Source organism: Triticum aestivum, chromosome 5B (genome assembly GCF_018294505.1).
Source record: "Triticum aestivum cultivar Chinese Spring chromosome 5B, IWGSC CS RefSeq v2.1, whole genome shotgun sequence".
Taxonomy (NCBI): domain Eukaryota; kingdom Viridiplantae; phylum Streptophyta; class Magnoliopsida; order Poales; family Poaceae; genus Triticum; species Triticum aestivum.
The window spans coordinates 330,576,828-330,591,581 of record NC_057807.1 but is presented as its reverse complement, the minus strand read 5'-3'; the positions used below and the strand labels follow the sequence as shown (position 1 = coordinate 330,591,581).

Genomic DNA, 14,754 nt, shown 5'->3' with positions numbered 1-14,754 from the left:
CACTTCCGGTGTCCAAATACTATCATCCCATGTATCAATCTTTACCTCTCGAACATTTCGAGACTCCTCGGCATGTCCGTGATCTCATCCAGGACTCCGAACAACATTCGGTCACCAAATCACATAACTCATATAATACAAAATCATCATCGAACGTTAAGCATGCGAACCCTACGGGTTCGAGAACTATGTAGGCATGACCAAGACTCCTCTCCGTCAATAACCAATAGAGGAACCTGGATGCTCATATTGGCTCCCACATATTCTATGAAGATCTTTACGGTCGAACCGTTATGAAAACATATGTTATTTGCTTTGTCATCGATATGTTACTTGCCCGAGATTTGATCGTCGGTATCTCCATACCTAGTTCAATATCATTACCGGCAAATCTCTTTACTCGTTCCGTAATGCATCATCCCGCAACTAACTCATTATTCACATTGCTTGCAAGGCTTATTATGATGTGCATTACCGAGAGGGCACACAGATACCTCTCCGATACTCGGAGTGATAAATCCTAATCTCGATCTATGGCAACCCAACAAACACCTTCGGAAATACATGTAGAGCATCTTTATAATCATCCAGTTATGTTGTGACGTTTGATAGCACACAATGTATTCCTCCGGTATGCAGGAGTCGCATAATCTCATAGTCAAAGGAATATGTATAAGTCATGAAGAAAGCAATAGCAATAAAACTTAATAATCATTATGCTAAGCTAACGGATGGGTTTTGTCCATCACATCATTCTTCTAATGATGTGATCCCATTCATCAAATGACAACACATCTCTATGGTTAGGAAACTTAACCATCTTTGATTAACGAGCTAGTCTAGTAGAGACACTGTGTTTTGTCTATGTATTCATACATGTATCAAGTTTCCGGTTAATACAAAGCATGAATAACAGACATTTATCATGATATAAGGAAATATAAATAACAACTTTATTATTGCCTCTAGGGCATATTTCCTTCATTCCCTCCTTTCTTACTAGCAGATACATTATGTTGCATTGTGGGTTCAAAAGTATTATAATGACCGTTTGCATGGCGGGTTATGTTAACTATGTTGTTTGCATATTCATGATTCCAACTATTTGTTGGGTAATTTATTTTAGACATTTTGCCCTGAGAATCTTGATATCCAGCTGTATCGGTATAGTATAGTTTATGAATTTTCCTTCTGAATCTATATATCCAGTCAGGTTGGGATAGGTTACGAGTATTCTTAGTGTGGAACCAGTGGCAATGTTGCTTTCATCAGATGACGACAAGTCAACCTTGCACCATTTGGCTCTATGTTACCCGGGTAAGATCACAAAATATGCATGCTCAAGTATATATTTTCAAAGATAAATTACCTTCATTTTTCATCTTAAAGGTTTTGAATTAGTACCTTAAGTGGTTGCTAAAACCTACTTCTACTAGTGAAGTCAAATATTTTTCATCTTAAAGTGCTTGCTCAAGCATAAAGTTACTAAAAAATGCAAATATTTTCAACTCCGCGCCATTTGACGCAACGGGTCATCTAGTGCTTGATAATTGTTGGCAGGGTGGCGGACGTAGCCTTTTTTGTAGATGTTAAGACTTGCTAGCATGGCGACAAGTTTATGCAGTAGGTACTTCGATATGGAGACTTGAGCTCTTCTTTCGATTAGGTGCTTTGGTATGGATTATTTTCGATCGTGGAGGCCTTCTTTCGAATAGTAGGTGCTTTGGTATGGACATTTTTTTCTGATCGTGAAGGTTAATATTTACATTTTTTCCATTCTTCATCATCGTGCATGCAAAAAACTGTGGCGCATTGTGCCGGGATTGAACACAAATCTCGTCTGATTCAATGTAGTTGGGTGAGGTTCATACACATCAAGGAATATATATTTTTTATAAATATTCTTGAGGTGTTTTAAGTTAGGCAAGAGCTCACGAGCACGTTGTTGTTGCTGCGTTATGGAAGCTTTTTTTGCGAGAAAAAAATCATTACTTAACGTGGATAAGGTAGATCCAGGTTTACAACCCCTTGAGGGTCTCATGGCAGCCAAACTGCATTTTTTACACGCACTCGACCAATCCTCGCGAGTTCATGATTAAGCCTTTCCTCTCTTGTTTTTTCTTGCGAGAATTTTTTTCGATCTATTCATCAATTCTCAAGGTAGTACAAAGAACACTAGAATTAAAAAATACACCCAGGTTCGTAGACCACATAGCGACGACTACAAGAGTTGGAGCGAGCGGAAGGCGAGTCATCATCATCGCCCCTCCCTCATCGAATCCGGGTAAACCTTGTTGTAGTAGACATTCGAGAAGTCATCATGCTAAGACCCCATAGGACCAGCGCACCAGAACAATAACCACCGCTAATGAAGACACATGTAGATCAGAAGAGACCAACCTGTAGACACATGAACACAGGCGAACGAAGACCGGATCCACATGGATCCATTGAAGACAAACACTGGTCAAATCCCATGAGATCCACCGGCGACAATTCTTCACACACCCTCCGATGATGCTAGATTCACCACCCGAGCCGGGGCTAGACGGGGAGAACCCTATTCCATCTTTAGGGAGCCGACTTCGTCTCGCCTCTCTAAGCAGGACACAAACCCTAACAAAACTAAAAAAACACCTAAAAAAAAGCCCTCCCACCGATAAGGGCCGAGATCCACCACGCCTCCATGGCCCTAAGACCACATGAGACAAGATAGATTGGAGGCGGCTCCGACGGGAGGCACGACACACCCTAAGCGGCTCGGTGCCCTTTGGTACGAGCGAAGGGGCATAGTTTTCTCTTGCTTGATGGCCTGAACCTATATTATTTTATTGCCATTGACAAGGCCTTTAATCTCCTGGACTAGAGACCCATCTGACCTATCCACGGCCGCTTGGGAGATCATCAACGCAACTTCAGAGCTATCTGTCTCCAGTATGAGCGGCGCTGTGCTCCACTCCATCGTAAGGGCTATCCCCTCCCTACAAGCTTCCACTTCCCATAAGGGCATTATTCAATGTGAACAAGTGCTGGCATGATGTGAACACAATGGAGCCCTTGCTATCTCTAAGCAGTGTGGGTGCTCCCATTTGCTGCACTCTACGAATAAGCTCCATCAGCATCTAGCTTAAGCCATCTCTTGGGTGGCGCCTCCTAGTGCTCCGGCGGACGTACGATGTCATGCCTTTTTTCCTGCCTAGAAGTGATGGGAAAAGTAGTATGGCAAGCAGGATCTTGAATCACCAGATTTTGCTTCCAAGAAATCCTCCTTTTGATGTTGTTGGATACACAAAAGAGAAGTAACATAGCTATGGAAAAAACGGCGGGAGGTTTTAGTCAAGGGCGGATCCTTATCATGCGTAATTTCATTGAGAACGTGCCATGATCTCCACCATGTCATCAAGAGCACCACACGGAGGCCTTTGAGAGTGGCTCTAACACATCAAACAAGCACTTAGGCCCAGTATTGCGAAACGAGCTATTGTTTCGAGAGCACCCAGTCCATCACCACGGCACGGGGGCACCTACACATAGCATGGAAGCCATCCTCGAGCATCCCAAACCACACAATGAACAAACGTCAGTAGCCTTCAGGTGACGAGAAAAAATATTTTATCAAGTTGCGAGAGAGACAGTCACAACTCACCATGGGAAGACGCGTACCTTTAGGGGAGCAAGGCACCCCCATATGTCGCAACGACAATCCGTTGCCCTACTCGTGGTGCATGCCAATTGACGCTCGCGCTCGTCCATGGAGAAGCGATTACTGAATATACAGTGAAGATGCCGCTCTTCTCCAGAGCCCATGCGAGGACGTCTTTGGGGGCTCAAGGTGACGTCCATATGCTGGTGATAATATCAACGTTTGCTGGGAGGAAGTGCCTGCGGAGGAGATCCACCTCCCATGCCTCTTGGCTATCTAGGAGATCCGACAATGCCGAGGTCTGCAAGTGCCATATAGCGTGATGGGCTTACCAGGCGACTCCCGTGGCAGCCACCTATCCCTCCAAATATGAATATTTTTGCTGTTTCCAACACGCCAAACAAGGCCTTTTTTTAGTAGCTCGAGCCGTGCTGAATGTCGTGCTGGGTGCTGGAGCATTGCCTGTAAAATGGTGTCCTCAAGGCATCCTATCAGGTTTTGAACAGCTGCACACAAAGACTATTAGGCTTGGTTAAAAGTCTTCATGCCTGCCAAGCAACCAACGTTTGATTGAAAACACTCTGAATCTCTAAACCCCAACCCTCCTTTCATCTTGTGCGCCATGATGCTAGACCACAACTTCGAGTGAGTTTTCCTCTTCCCTATCGAGATTACCACACACTGGCATGGGAAGTTTGAAGACTCCCCATAATATAGGTTGGAATGGCTTGTGCAACTACTTTAATCATCATTTCTTTTCAGGCAAGCGAAAGAGTGTCACCCCAAGCAATGATGCGTTTGGTTAGCCGCACTTGGAGATTTTGGAATTTCCCTCTCAACACCCGCCTTCCAGAGTTGGCAGACCCAAGTATTTCTCCTCAAAAGTTGTCGTCTGGACAGGCCTTCCCAAACATGGTGCTACACTTGGACTGATTGATAAGCTAGCCGGTTGCACTCTCATGTGTACTTATTATGTTTCCAACTTCATTTAGCCATGTTGTGTCCGCAACAAGTGTGACATCCCATGAGCTCTTCCCCACGCCTTGTGTGTGTGTGTGGGGGGGGGGGGGGGGGGGGGGATTGAAGTGCCATTTTTATTCTAAGGCACAACAACTAACAGAGATGCAACATTTAGTTATCAAGGCGTAGATTATCATTGAAGGTTGTCCTGATTGATGTCTTTCAAGGGATCAGCTATTAAATATAAAAGTAAAAATTATTTGGTCTTGTCAACATGCAAAAAATTGTGAATCGGGAGCGGGTTATCAAATCTGATAGCAAGGTCCCTCATGTATATGCCGCTAGAGCTCAAAGCTATAATATCGCCAGTAACCTATAATGCACATACATGAAAGTGTATTTTTAGACATTTAGTCTTCGTATCAGCAGTAAAATCCAGGCATGACAAATAAACATTCCGGTGGTCAACATAAAATGGAAAAATCTATTCAGAAACACATTGTAGTTATTGGATATCTTGCAAAGAATGAACATAAGAGCTAAAGAGTTTAGATTACAACTTTGTTTACAGTTTATTTTTGTGATTATCAACATGAGAAAAATAATACAAGAGTATGAATATTAGTTAGCTCTTAGGTTTATTAACATAAGATATATGTACCGGAAACTGAGTGGGTCACACACATACAAGTGCTATGTCCACATGATAAGTACGAGGATGGATACACATACAATTATTGCAAAGTAACATATATAACACAATAGAAGATATAATGGATTGAGATTATCACCTCCACAAACTCAATAAAATCTATCTGAGTGGCATGGTTGTTATGAACCAAAAAGCCTTACATGAGAAACCTATAATCCATTGAAACAAGGATACAAATGTATTATACTTGTTTTTATTTTGCAAAAGTTAAAAAAATTGAACACGATTATATATGATGTGTTTTTGTTGAGTTTTCTAACCGAGCTAAGATATGTCTCGAAGAAGTCCTCTAGCTTGATGGCAGTGAACTATATGTAAAATTTAAAAGTGAAGTATTAACACTAATACACAACACGCCAAAATGAATCCTTAGGCTATACATACCATATGTTCAATTTAGTGCAATATATTGTCCTTGAAGACCTCTCCTTTTCATCTTCAGACTGCAATAATATTAATTTTTTTTGTTGCATGAGGTATTTCCATATGAGAATCACTTAAAATTAAATGATGTTTATGTTGTACGTACCCGAGGAAGAAATGAATGCTTGATAGGCACGATTGCAGAACTAGAAGGTGCTACCTTCAGAGGGCGAAGTCCTATAATGATCCCATCAAGATGCAGCGCAATAAATGCATCCCCTAAAAATGTGTAAAGGTTGGCTTTAGATCTTCTTTACGAACTGCTCTTGGTAGTGATTGTTAATGATCATCAATATTTGAGCTTGTGATATGGTGACTAACCCTGATAATGAAACTCTATGGATGCAAAGTGAAAACCAGAAGTGGGGCCTCCTCAAAGATGGAAATCTACAACCTATGGAGAAGAGTTAACAATGTTTTAGTCACATTGTTTATGTAATGGTACATAACACTTACATTTATTTTCCCGTGCGGTGGAGAAGGGAACTAGGAATTATTACACTATTTATGCTAATCATATAACTGCATGAAAATAGGAAGAACATCACCAAAATATGCTCAACACATTACATCACCACAACCGATTGATCAAGTGGAAAGTCCATTAGTTTGATAAAACAATTAGATGATCTCATTAAACATGCTAACTAGTATGATTGTCTGACAAAAAAATCTTAGTAATATGGTAAATTGCTTGTTAGAAGTGGATGGAGCTTTAGTTAATTAGTAAGGAAGGTGCATGGAGGATCACTGCGAAACAAGAAAAAAGTAGGTTTCTTAATTATAAACAGAAAAGGTAGGCTACAAAGGGAAAATTGTTTACCTAATGCTTGTGGGTGCTCTCACAGTCGAACAATAAGCTTTCATGTCAAATAGGTAGTATACATCTGATTCTTTATAATTTCAGTCTAACATACATGAATGCTTTATTTTTTTATCCCAAAGAACACGTACTTTATGAAATTAATGCTTAACCTGGATTTGTTTAAGACTTGCTAGCATGGCGACAAGTTCAAGAGTAGGTGCTTCAGAATGGAGACTTGAGCTCTTCTTTCAAGTATACTAGGTGCATTTGCATGGATTTTTTTTTCAATTGTGGATGCTAATATTTACATTTTTTTTCATTTTTCATCAATTCGCATGCAGATAATATGTGGGCACATCGTGCCAGGATTGAACAGAAATCTCATCTGATTCAATGTCGTTTTGTGAGGTTGATATGCACCAAGGATTTTTTATTTTCGTAATCATTACTTAACCTGGATCAGGTGGATCCTACAAACACATGTTTAAAACCCCATTAGGGCCTGACCGGAACGAAACTGTAGTTTTTACACTCGACCAATCCTGGTGAGATCACGACTAACACTATTCCTCTCTCGCTTGATGGTCTAAACCTATTATTCTATCGCCATTGACAAGGCCTTTAATCTCCTGGACTAGAGACCCGTCCCTTGACCTATCCACGCTAGGAGATCATCAACGCAACTTCAGAGCTATACGTCTCCAGTATGAGCGGCGGTGTGCTCCACTCCATCACAAGGGCTATCCTCTTCCTGCGTGCTTCTAGTTCCCATCACTTTAGAGCTATCCATCTCCAGTACTGCATGCTAACAATGCCGGCATGACCTGAACACAATGGAGCCATTGCTATCTCTGAGCAGTGTGGGCGTCCCCATTTGCCACACTCTCCAAATAAGCTCCATCAACATTCAGCTTAAGCCATCCCTTGGGTGGCGCCTCCCAGTGCTCCGGTGGGTGTAACATCTCATGCATTTTTTCATGTCTAGAAGTGATGGGAGCAGCAACATAGCAAGCAGGATCTTGAATCACCATTTTTCCTTTTGAAAAATCCTCCTTTTGATGTTGTTGGATACACAAAAAATGAATTAACATAGCTGTGCAAAAAATGGCGGGAGATTTCAGTTGGGGGCGGATCCTTATCATGCCAGATTAATTTCAGTGGAGGTTAACCGCTAATGGTGTTCCACTGTGAAGTCTATGTATGTGGACCTTATGGATTCTGGACCAACTTTTCGAAGGAAACATCTTTGGAAAACAAAAGTTCCTTCCAAGAACAGAAGTTTTCATGTGGTTTTTGCTGAGGGAGGTAGTTCTTACCAAAGATAACCTTGCTAAACGTAATTGACATGGCAATTTTTTTTTTGTTTTTGTGATCAGGAGGAGACAATTCATCATGTATTTTTGTCATGTCCGTTTACTACATTGATCTGGCGTATGGTTCATGTTACGTAAAATTTAGCACCACCAACGAGTATTTCAAACCCGTTTCGAAACTGGTTAGGTGGCATTCATCAGAAGTTGAAGGCCCAAATCCGTGTGGGAGTTTGTGCCATTCTTTGGGCACTATGGAATTGCCGGAATGATTTTGTCTTTAACAGATCATCTTCTCTAAATTTCTTGCAGGTTATCTACAGAGCTACAACTTCAATCTGTTTGTGGTCAGCACTACAACGTTTGGACGCGGCTGATTATGGCCTCTAGGTGCAGCCAACTAGAAATGCTTACGTTGGGTCTGTTCAACCAGTTTAGCTGGCGAGCCACTCATAGATTAGGTGGGTGAGCTATGTAATCTCAGGTTCGACCACTTATGGTCATGTTTTTCCGTTTATTTGTTTTACTTTGGAGCACTCATGACTTGAAATTATTTCGTGCTTAATAATATGGCTGTGTGCATCGTGTGATGCAAAGGAAGGGATACTCCCATTTTTGAAAAGACGCCTCTTGGACATCTAGGAGATCCGACAACGGGATCTACAAGTGCGCTGCAGCGTGATGGGCTTGCTAGACGACTCCCATGGCAGCCACATATCCCCCTAGGTATGAATATTTTCAACACACCAAACATGGCCCTTTTCTAGTAGCTCAAGCCGTGTTGAATGTCATGCCAGGTTGCTGAAGCATTTCCTCTAAAAAGGTGTCCTCAAGGCGTCCTATCAGGTTTTAAACCCTTGCAGACAAAGACTATTAAGCTTGGTTAAAAGTCTCCATGGCTGTCGAGCAACCAATGTTTGGTTGAAAAACACTCCGAAATCTCTGAACCCCAACCCACCTTTCATCTTGTGTGCCATGATGCTAGACCACAACTTCGAGTGAGTTTTCCTCTCCCCTTTCTATGCACCCCACAAAAATTCCAAACCATTCTATTAAGATTAACGCATACTGGTATGGGAAGTTTGAAGACCGCATAATATAGGTTGGAATGGCTTGTGCAACTGCTTTAATCATCATTTATTTTCATGCAAGCTAAAGAGTGTCACCCCAAGCAATGATGCGTTTGGTTAGCCGCACTTGGAGGTTTTGGAATTTCCCTCTCTACACTCGCCCTTCTAGAGTTGGCAGGCCCAAGTATTTCTCCCCAAAAGTTGTCATTTGGACTTGCAAGGCAACATGTACACTCTCATGTTGTGCTCCAAACATGCCTTCCCAAACATGATTCTACACTTGAACGGATTGATAAGCTGGCCGGTTCCACTCTAAGATATATTGATTTTGTTTCCAACCTCATTTACCTAGGTTGTGTCCGCCATAAAGAACAACAATCATGTGTGAACAACAAGTGTGACATCCCATGAGCTCTTCCCCACATCTTGTGGGGGAGGGGGGGGGGGAGGGTTGAAGTGCCCTTTTTATTCTCCATCATTCAGCACGACGGTGGATAATATCAAGTCGGGATCGCGACTGTCATGTCAAATGGTAAAGATGTGCGATAATAGTGTTCGTGCTACAAAATTAATATAATGTTTTGCGTTTTTGATGGTCGATCGCTTTGAGAGAGCTTGTGTTTTTTTGTTGTGAGCGAACTTCGTTTTCTTCTATTTAGGTCATTTTGCACCATGTGCTATGTCGGTTCACCGCATTAGAAATTCAATGAAACATGTCATAGGAACCATACCGGTTTGTGTTTTATTCTGTAATATCGACAACATAGCATTGAACTAGCATTCACATACATCGATTGCCTAAACTAGTAGTGGACGAGTTCTCCTCTAGATAAAACACCTCATTCCCCAAGGCACAACTGACAGAGAGGCAACCGTTAGTTATCAACGCTAGTGATCAAGGTGCGGATTATCAGTGAAGGTTGTCCTGATTGGTGTCTTTGAAGGGACCACCCTGTTAAATATACAAGTAAAAATTATTTGGTCTTGTCATCGTGCAAAATATTGTGAATTAGGGGCGGGTTATCATACCTGATAGCAAGGCCTCTCATGTATATGCCGCTGGAGCTCAAAGCAATAATGGCGCCACTAACCTGTAATGCACATAGATGAAAGTACATTTTTAGACATTTAGTCTTCGTATCATGAGTAAAATCCCAGCATGAAAAATAAACATTCTGGTGGTCAACATAAAATGGAAACAATCTCTTGAGAAACACATTATAGTTATTAGATATCTTGTAAAGAATGACATAATAGCTAGAGATTTTAGATCACAACTTTATTTTTAGTTCAATTTTGTGATTATCAACATTAGAAAAATAATGCAAGAGTGTGCACTTAGGTAGCTTGTGGATTTATCAACATAAGATATATCTACACGAAAATAGAGTGAGTCACACACGTACAAGTGCGATGTCCACATGATAAGTACGAGGAGGATACAAATATAATTATAGCAAAGTAAAATATATAACACAATAGAAAAGATATAATGGATTGAGATTATTACCTCCACAAACTCAATAAAAGCTGTCTGAGTGGCATGGTTGTTATGACCCAAAAGCCTTACATGAGAAACCTATAATCCATTGAAACACAGATACAAATGTCTTATACTTGTTTTTATTTTGCAATTTTTTTTAAAAATGAACACAATTATATATGATGTTTTTTGTTGAGTTTGCTAACCGAGCCAAAATATCTCTCGAAGAAGTCCTTTAGCTCGGCGGCAGTGACCTATATGTAAAATTTAAAAGTGAAGTATTAACACTAATACACAACATGTGCAAACGAATCCTTAGGCTATACATACCATATGTTCAATATTAGTGCAATATACTGTCCTTGAAGACCTCTCCTTTTCATCTTCAGACTGCAATAATATTGAACATTATTTTTTTGCTTGAGGTATTGCCATCTAAGAATCACTTAACACTAAAGGATGTTTATGTTGTAGATACCCGAGGAAGAAACGAATGCTTGATAGGCGCGATTGCATTCCTAGAAGGTGCTACCTTCAGAGGGTGGAGTCCTATAATGATCCCATCAAGATGTAGGGCAATAGCCGCATCCTCTGAAAATGTGTAAAGGTTGGCTTTAGGTCTTATTTACGAACTGCATTCTGTAGTGATTTTTGAGGAACATCAATATTTGAGCATGTGATATGGTGACTAACCCTGATGCTGAAACTCTATGAATGCAAAGCGAAAACCAGAAGTGGGGTCTCCACTAAGACGACAATCTACAACCTATTGAGAAGAGTAAACAATGTATTAGTCACATTGTTTATGTAATGGTACATAGCACTTACATTTATTTTCCTGTGTGGTGGAGAAGGGAACTAGAAATTATTAAACTATTTATGTTAATCACATAACTACATGAAAATAGGAAGAACATCACCCAAATATGCTCAACACATTACCTCACCACAACCAATTGATCAAGTGAAAAAAGTCCATTAGTTTGATGAAAACAATTAGATGATGGCGTTAAATATGCTAATTAGATGAAATGTCGATAGCGTGAAAAACTATTATGCTAAATAGCCACGTCTCATGCACGAGTACATTCTCATACCCCCAAAAGCAATCCAAACATCGAATGTAAAATTCTTCTATGAAACATAATTAGCCATGTTGAGTTCACCCATCTATTTCAGCTCGCACATGCATACACTACAAAATCAAAGCATCCTTCCCATACACCTTCACACAAACTCGTCCACAATAAAAGCCTAGATATAGCTAGCTAGCTACAGGCTATGAATTCCATATATGATTTATTGACATAGAGAAACATGCTACAACAATTAAATTGCTAAATTGAACTAAGGCTTGCTCTCTGTTTTTTTTCTAAGATATATAATACATAAACATGCAAATAACTGCAATATATTAGCCAACAATCTGTCAAGCATGCGAACTTTTTGCTGAGAAAGTCAAGCATGTGAACTGAGCGATGGAGAGCATAATCCACATGATCTTGTATTCTCAAAAAGAAAAACTACATTATAAATATAGTAATCTATATTCTAGCAAAAAAATAGTAATCTACATTGCATATTTTTATCATGTTTAGAAGGGTGGGAATTAGACATACAACTCCACATATCCCAAAGAGCCCAGCCAACATTTGTTCGGTGACCTGAAACAAACAAATGTCACATCCAAAAGTGACACATTACTTCAGATTTGCAAGTTACACAAAATTATCGCTTTTATTGCACATGGAAATAGCATTAATTCTTACAGTGTGATCAATATCACCAACATAAACTGTTCTTCTCACAAATTCTGCATCGTGGATCCTTTGAACCCGGTAAGAATACCTGGTCCTTCCCTGTTGTGAGTAGTTCCTAACCCTCTGTAAAAATGTGTAATCCATCAAATTACCAAACGAGTAATGATACAGTGTCAAATTTGAAGAACAATATAACTAGGATGGCTCAGAAAATAACATTGTAGCCAATGCTGAACTGTGTTGCATAGTTGAAATGATCAGAAATGTTTCATAAATCAAAAAGAGAGGGATGTTTGAAGCGGCTAAGAATTACATACACCATATTTTTCAAAGAGAAAAATAATTGATCTGCTTTAGATCTGCCAGAAAAAAAAAGGCAAACATGACATGGGCTAAAACATGGAAGAAACAAGCTTAGGTGAGACTCAAGCACAATTAATAATGAAAATTAAGGAAATTATCATCAAGGTCTTGAGCGGATCAACTATGATCTGTCCACTTGGTAGAATGGAAAGCTTAAAACCCCAACAAGAAAACTCCAGAATGAAATCAAGAATGAAGATCGAGGACGAAAGAAGAAGTGGCGCAGGAGGGACAAAAGTAAAATTGAAAACGAAGATGGATCTGCGTTCCTATAGGATATAGATATGAGATACGAGTATGTAGCTAGCACTTTGTCTCTTTAGCTTACCGATGATCTTCTCCAGGTCATAGTTGGGACTGCATTGCCGATGTAGACGCCGGTGCCGCGCGCAGGGTAGCCTACCACCGTGAGGTCCTGCAAGTAGAGCCCCTGCGTTACGACGAACTCCGGCGCATCCGCCGAGAGCCCCCTCCTTGATCCGCCCCCAACGCGCCACCACGGCACGAACTCCCTGGCGAGCGGGTTAAGCGCGGCGGCAGCGCCCACGGGCAAAGACCCCTTGGCGAGTGGGTTCAGCACGTCGGCGGCGGCGCCCATGGGCACGAACTCCCTGGCAAGCGCGTTGAGCAGCGGGGTGGCCGCCGTGACTGTCCTCTGGACTGTCTGGTCCGCCGGCGTCGCACCGCTTCGTCGCACCGCGTCCATGGATGATCGAGCCGAAGAGAAACAGTAGAGCTAGCACTGGAACTGGAGTGCTATCTCCGGCTTGTATTTATGCAGTACGCTCCTGCGCCGCGTGATCCTAAGGATAGAGGGCAGAAGTCAACCGTAGACTGGCTGCAGAAGGGACAGCGCCGCGCGTTCCACGGCAGCTTCCCTGAGGTCAGTTTCTACTTTCCGGATAACGTGTTGTCACGTACAAGGGTATGGTTACCACGCTCACTGACATGCGGGGCCGAAAAGGCTGTGGGGGCACAACTGCATGAAGAATCGTTGCGGTGTGTTCAGAGAGATGTGCGAGGCTAGGCTGCGGAGGCGCGTCTCGACTCTCGAGCCATGCATGCATGCATGACACGAAATCTTGGGGCACGCAGAGCGGTTTGAGCCGGCCCGTCAGTGATGTTTGAGCGTTCTTCTCTTTTTCCATCAAGTTTTGAAAAGGTAGCACCGCCTTTTAATTTATCTGTTGTAATAACTATTTTTGTTTTGCAAAAATGAGTTGGATCTATTACAAAAGTTCATCAAAAGTACAAAACACATAATTATAAATGTTTTTCTTTGAAGGGAAAGCATCTCGGTGTTTATTTCTTATCCAAACAGACTTAAATCTGCTATTACAAAAGGCAAAATATACTAGAGGGATCACCATCCCAAAAATACTTTAGTGTTTGACTCATACACAAATTTTGCAAGATGGTGCGCTACCAGGTTAGCTTCCGTTGGACAGTGAGCAAAAGAAACTCCAGTGATCATCTCAGCTCGAGCAAAAATGTCTACCGGAAATTATCCATTATAAGATGTCTTGATTTCCTCTAAGAGAAGAGTAACCGAAAGATGCTACCTATTCAAGGAAATATCGTATTTCCCTCGAAAAAATGGGAACATCATCACTATGTGCCTCTACTTCTCAATTAACACCGAAAGCGAAGCGACCACATACGACCAGTTCTCCATGATTGTTTCCCTACTTGGTGAACCACCTCCCGCTGGCGCCATATGAGCTTCAGTTATCACCATGTAGCCGATAACATGCACCCGCCTCTTATCCATCCTTGACGCGTGTCCAAATATAGCACATCTCTATCTATGCAGCCAACCACCATCTCCATCTTGTGCCAATCAAAAACTGTGTCTCAACTCTCATTAATTCTTACTTGCCGTAGCTAGATGAGCCCTAGCTTTTCCTAACCCTAGTTACGGTTGAACGTTACGAAAGTATGGTCTTGACTCTTGACATATCCAAATTTGTTGGTATGCAATTAACACTTACTTTCCTTATCTTTTTGTTATCTACAAGACTTTCCGTGGTTATTATCTTCCACTTGTTGCCTTTAAGATTCAGTGTCTCTGTTTCATCACACATGCTTTGATAAAAGATACGCATAACCATTAAACACTTTTTAATTCTGTAAATAGTTGGAGAGACTCCTATTGTGTTATATTAATTCCCAACACGCCTTCTCTTTCCCTCTCCACAAGGAAAGACCCCAGGCTTTCCTCCCCC

At 41.3% G+C, this 14,754-nt stretch overlaps 1 protein-coding gene across 1 annotated transcript; it reads right to left on the bottom strand.

Annotated features, from left to right (window-relative positions):
* Positions 1 to 9,639: 9,639 nt before the first annotated feature.
* LOC123116066 (polyadenylate-binding protein-interacting protein 8-like) lies at positions 9,640 to 13,238 on the bottom strand. The gene is made up of 10 exons (XM_044537075.1): positions 12,858 to 13,238; positions 12,176 to 12,289; positions 12,026 to 12,070; positions 11,100 to 11,172; positions 10,885 to 10,997; positions 10,737 to 10,796; positions 10,613 to 10,660; positions 10,434 to 10,502; positions 9,953 to 10,014; positions 9,640 to 9,875 (listed from the first exon to the last, which is right to left on the bottom strand). Exons 1-10 carry the CDS (start codon positions 13,233 to 13,235, stop codon positions 9,812 to 9,814), a joined length of 1,026 nt encoding a protein of 341 aa, XP_044393010.1. The 5' UTR covers positions 13,236 to 13,238; the 3' UTR covers positions 9,640 to 9,811.
* Between the last annotated feature and the right edge of the window lie 1,516 nt (positions 13,239 to 14,754).

What these genes read in the sequence shown, in the direction of transcription:
- LOC123116066 (XM_044537075.1), bottom strand. Translation starts at nt 13,235, where the DNA reads ATGGACGCGGTGCGACGAAGCGGTGCGACGCCGGCGGACCAGACAGTC. An exon ending in GCACTAATATTGAACATATG is followed by an intron (nt 10,661 to 10,736) that starts GTATGTATAGCC and finishes TTTTACATATAG; the next exon opens with GTCACTGCCGCCGAGCTAAA. An exon ending in CTTTTATTGAGTTTGTGGAG is followed by an intron (nt 10,015 to 10,433) that starts GTAATAATCTCA and finishes TGTGCATTACAG; the next exon opens with GTTAGTGGCGCCATTATTGC.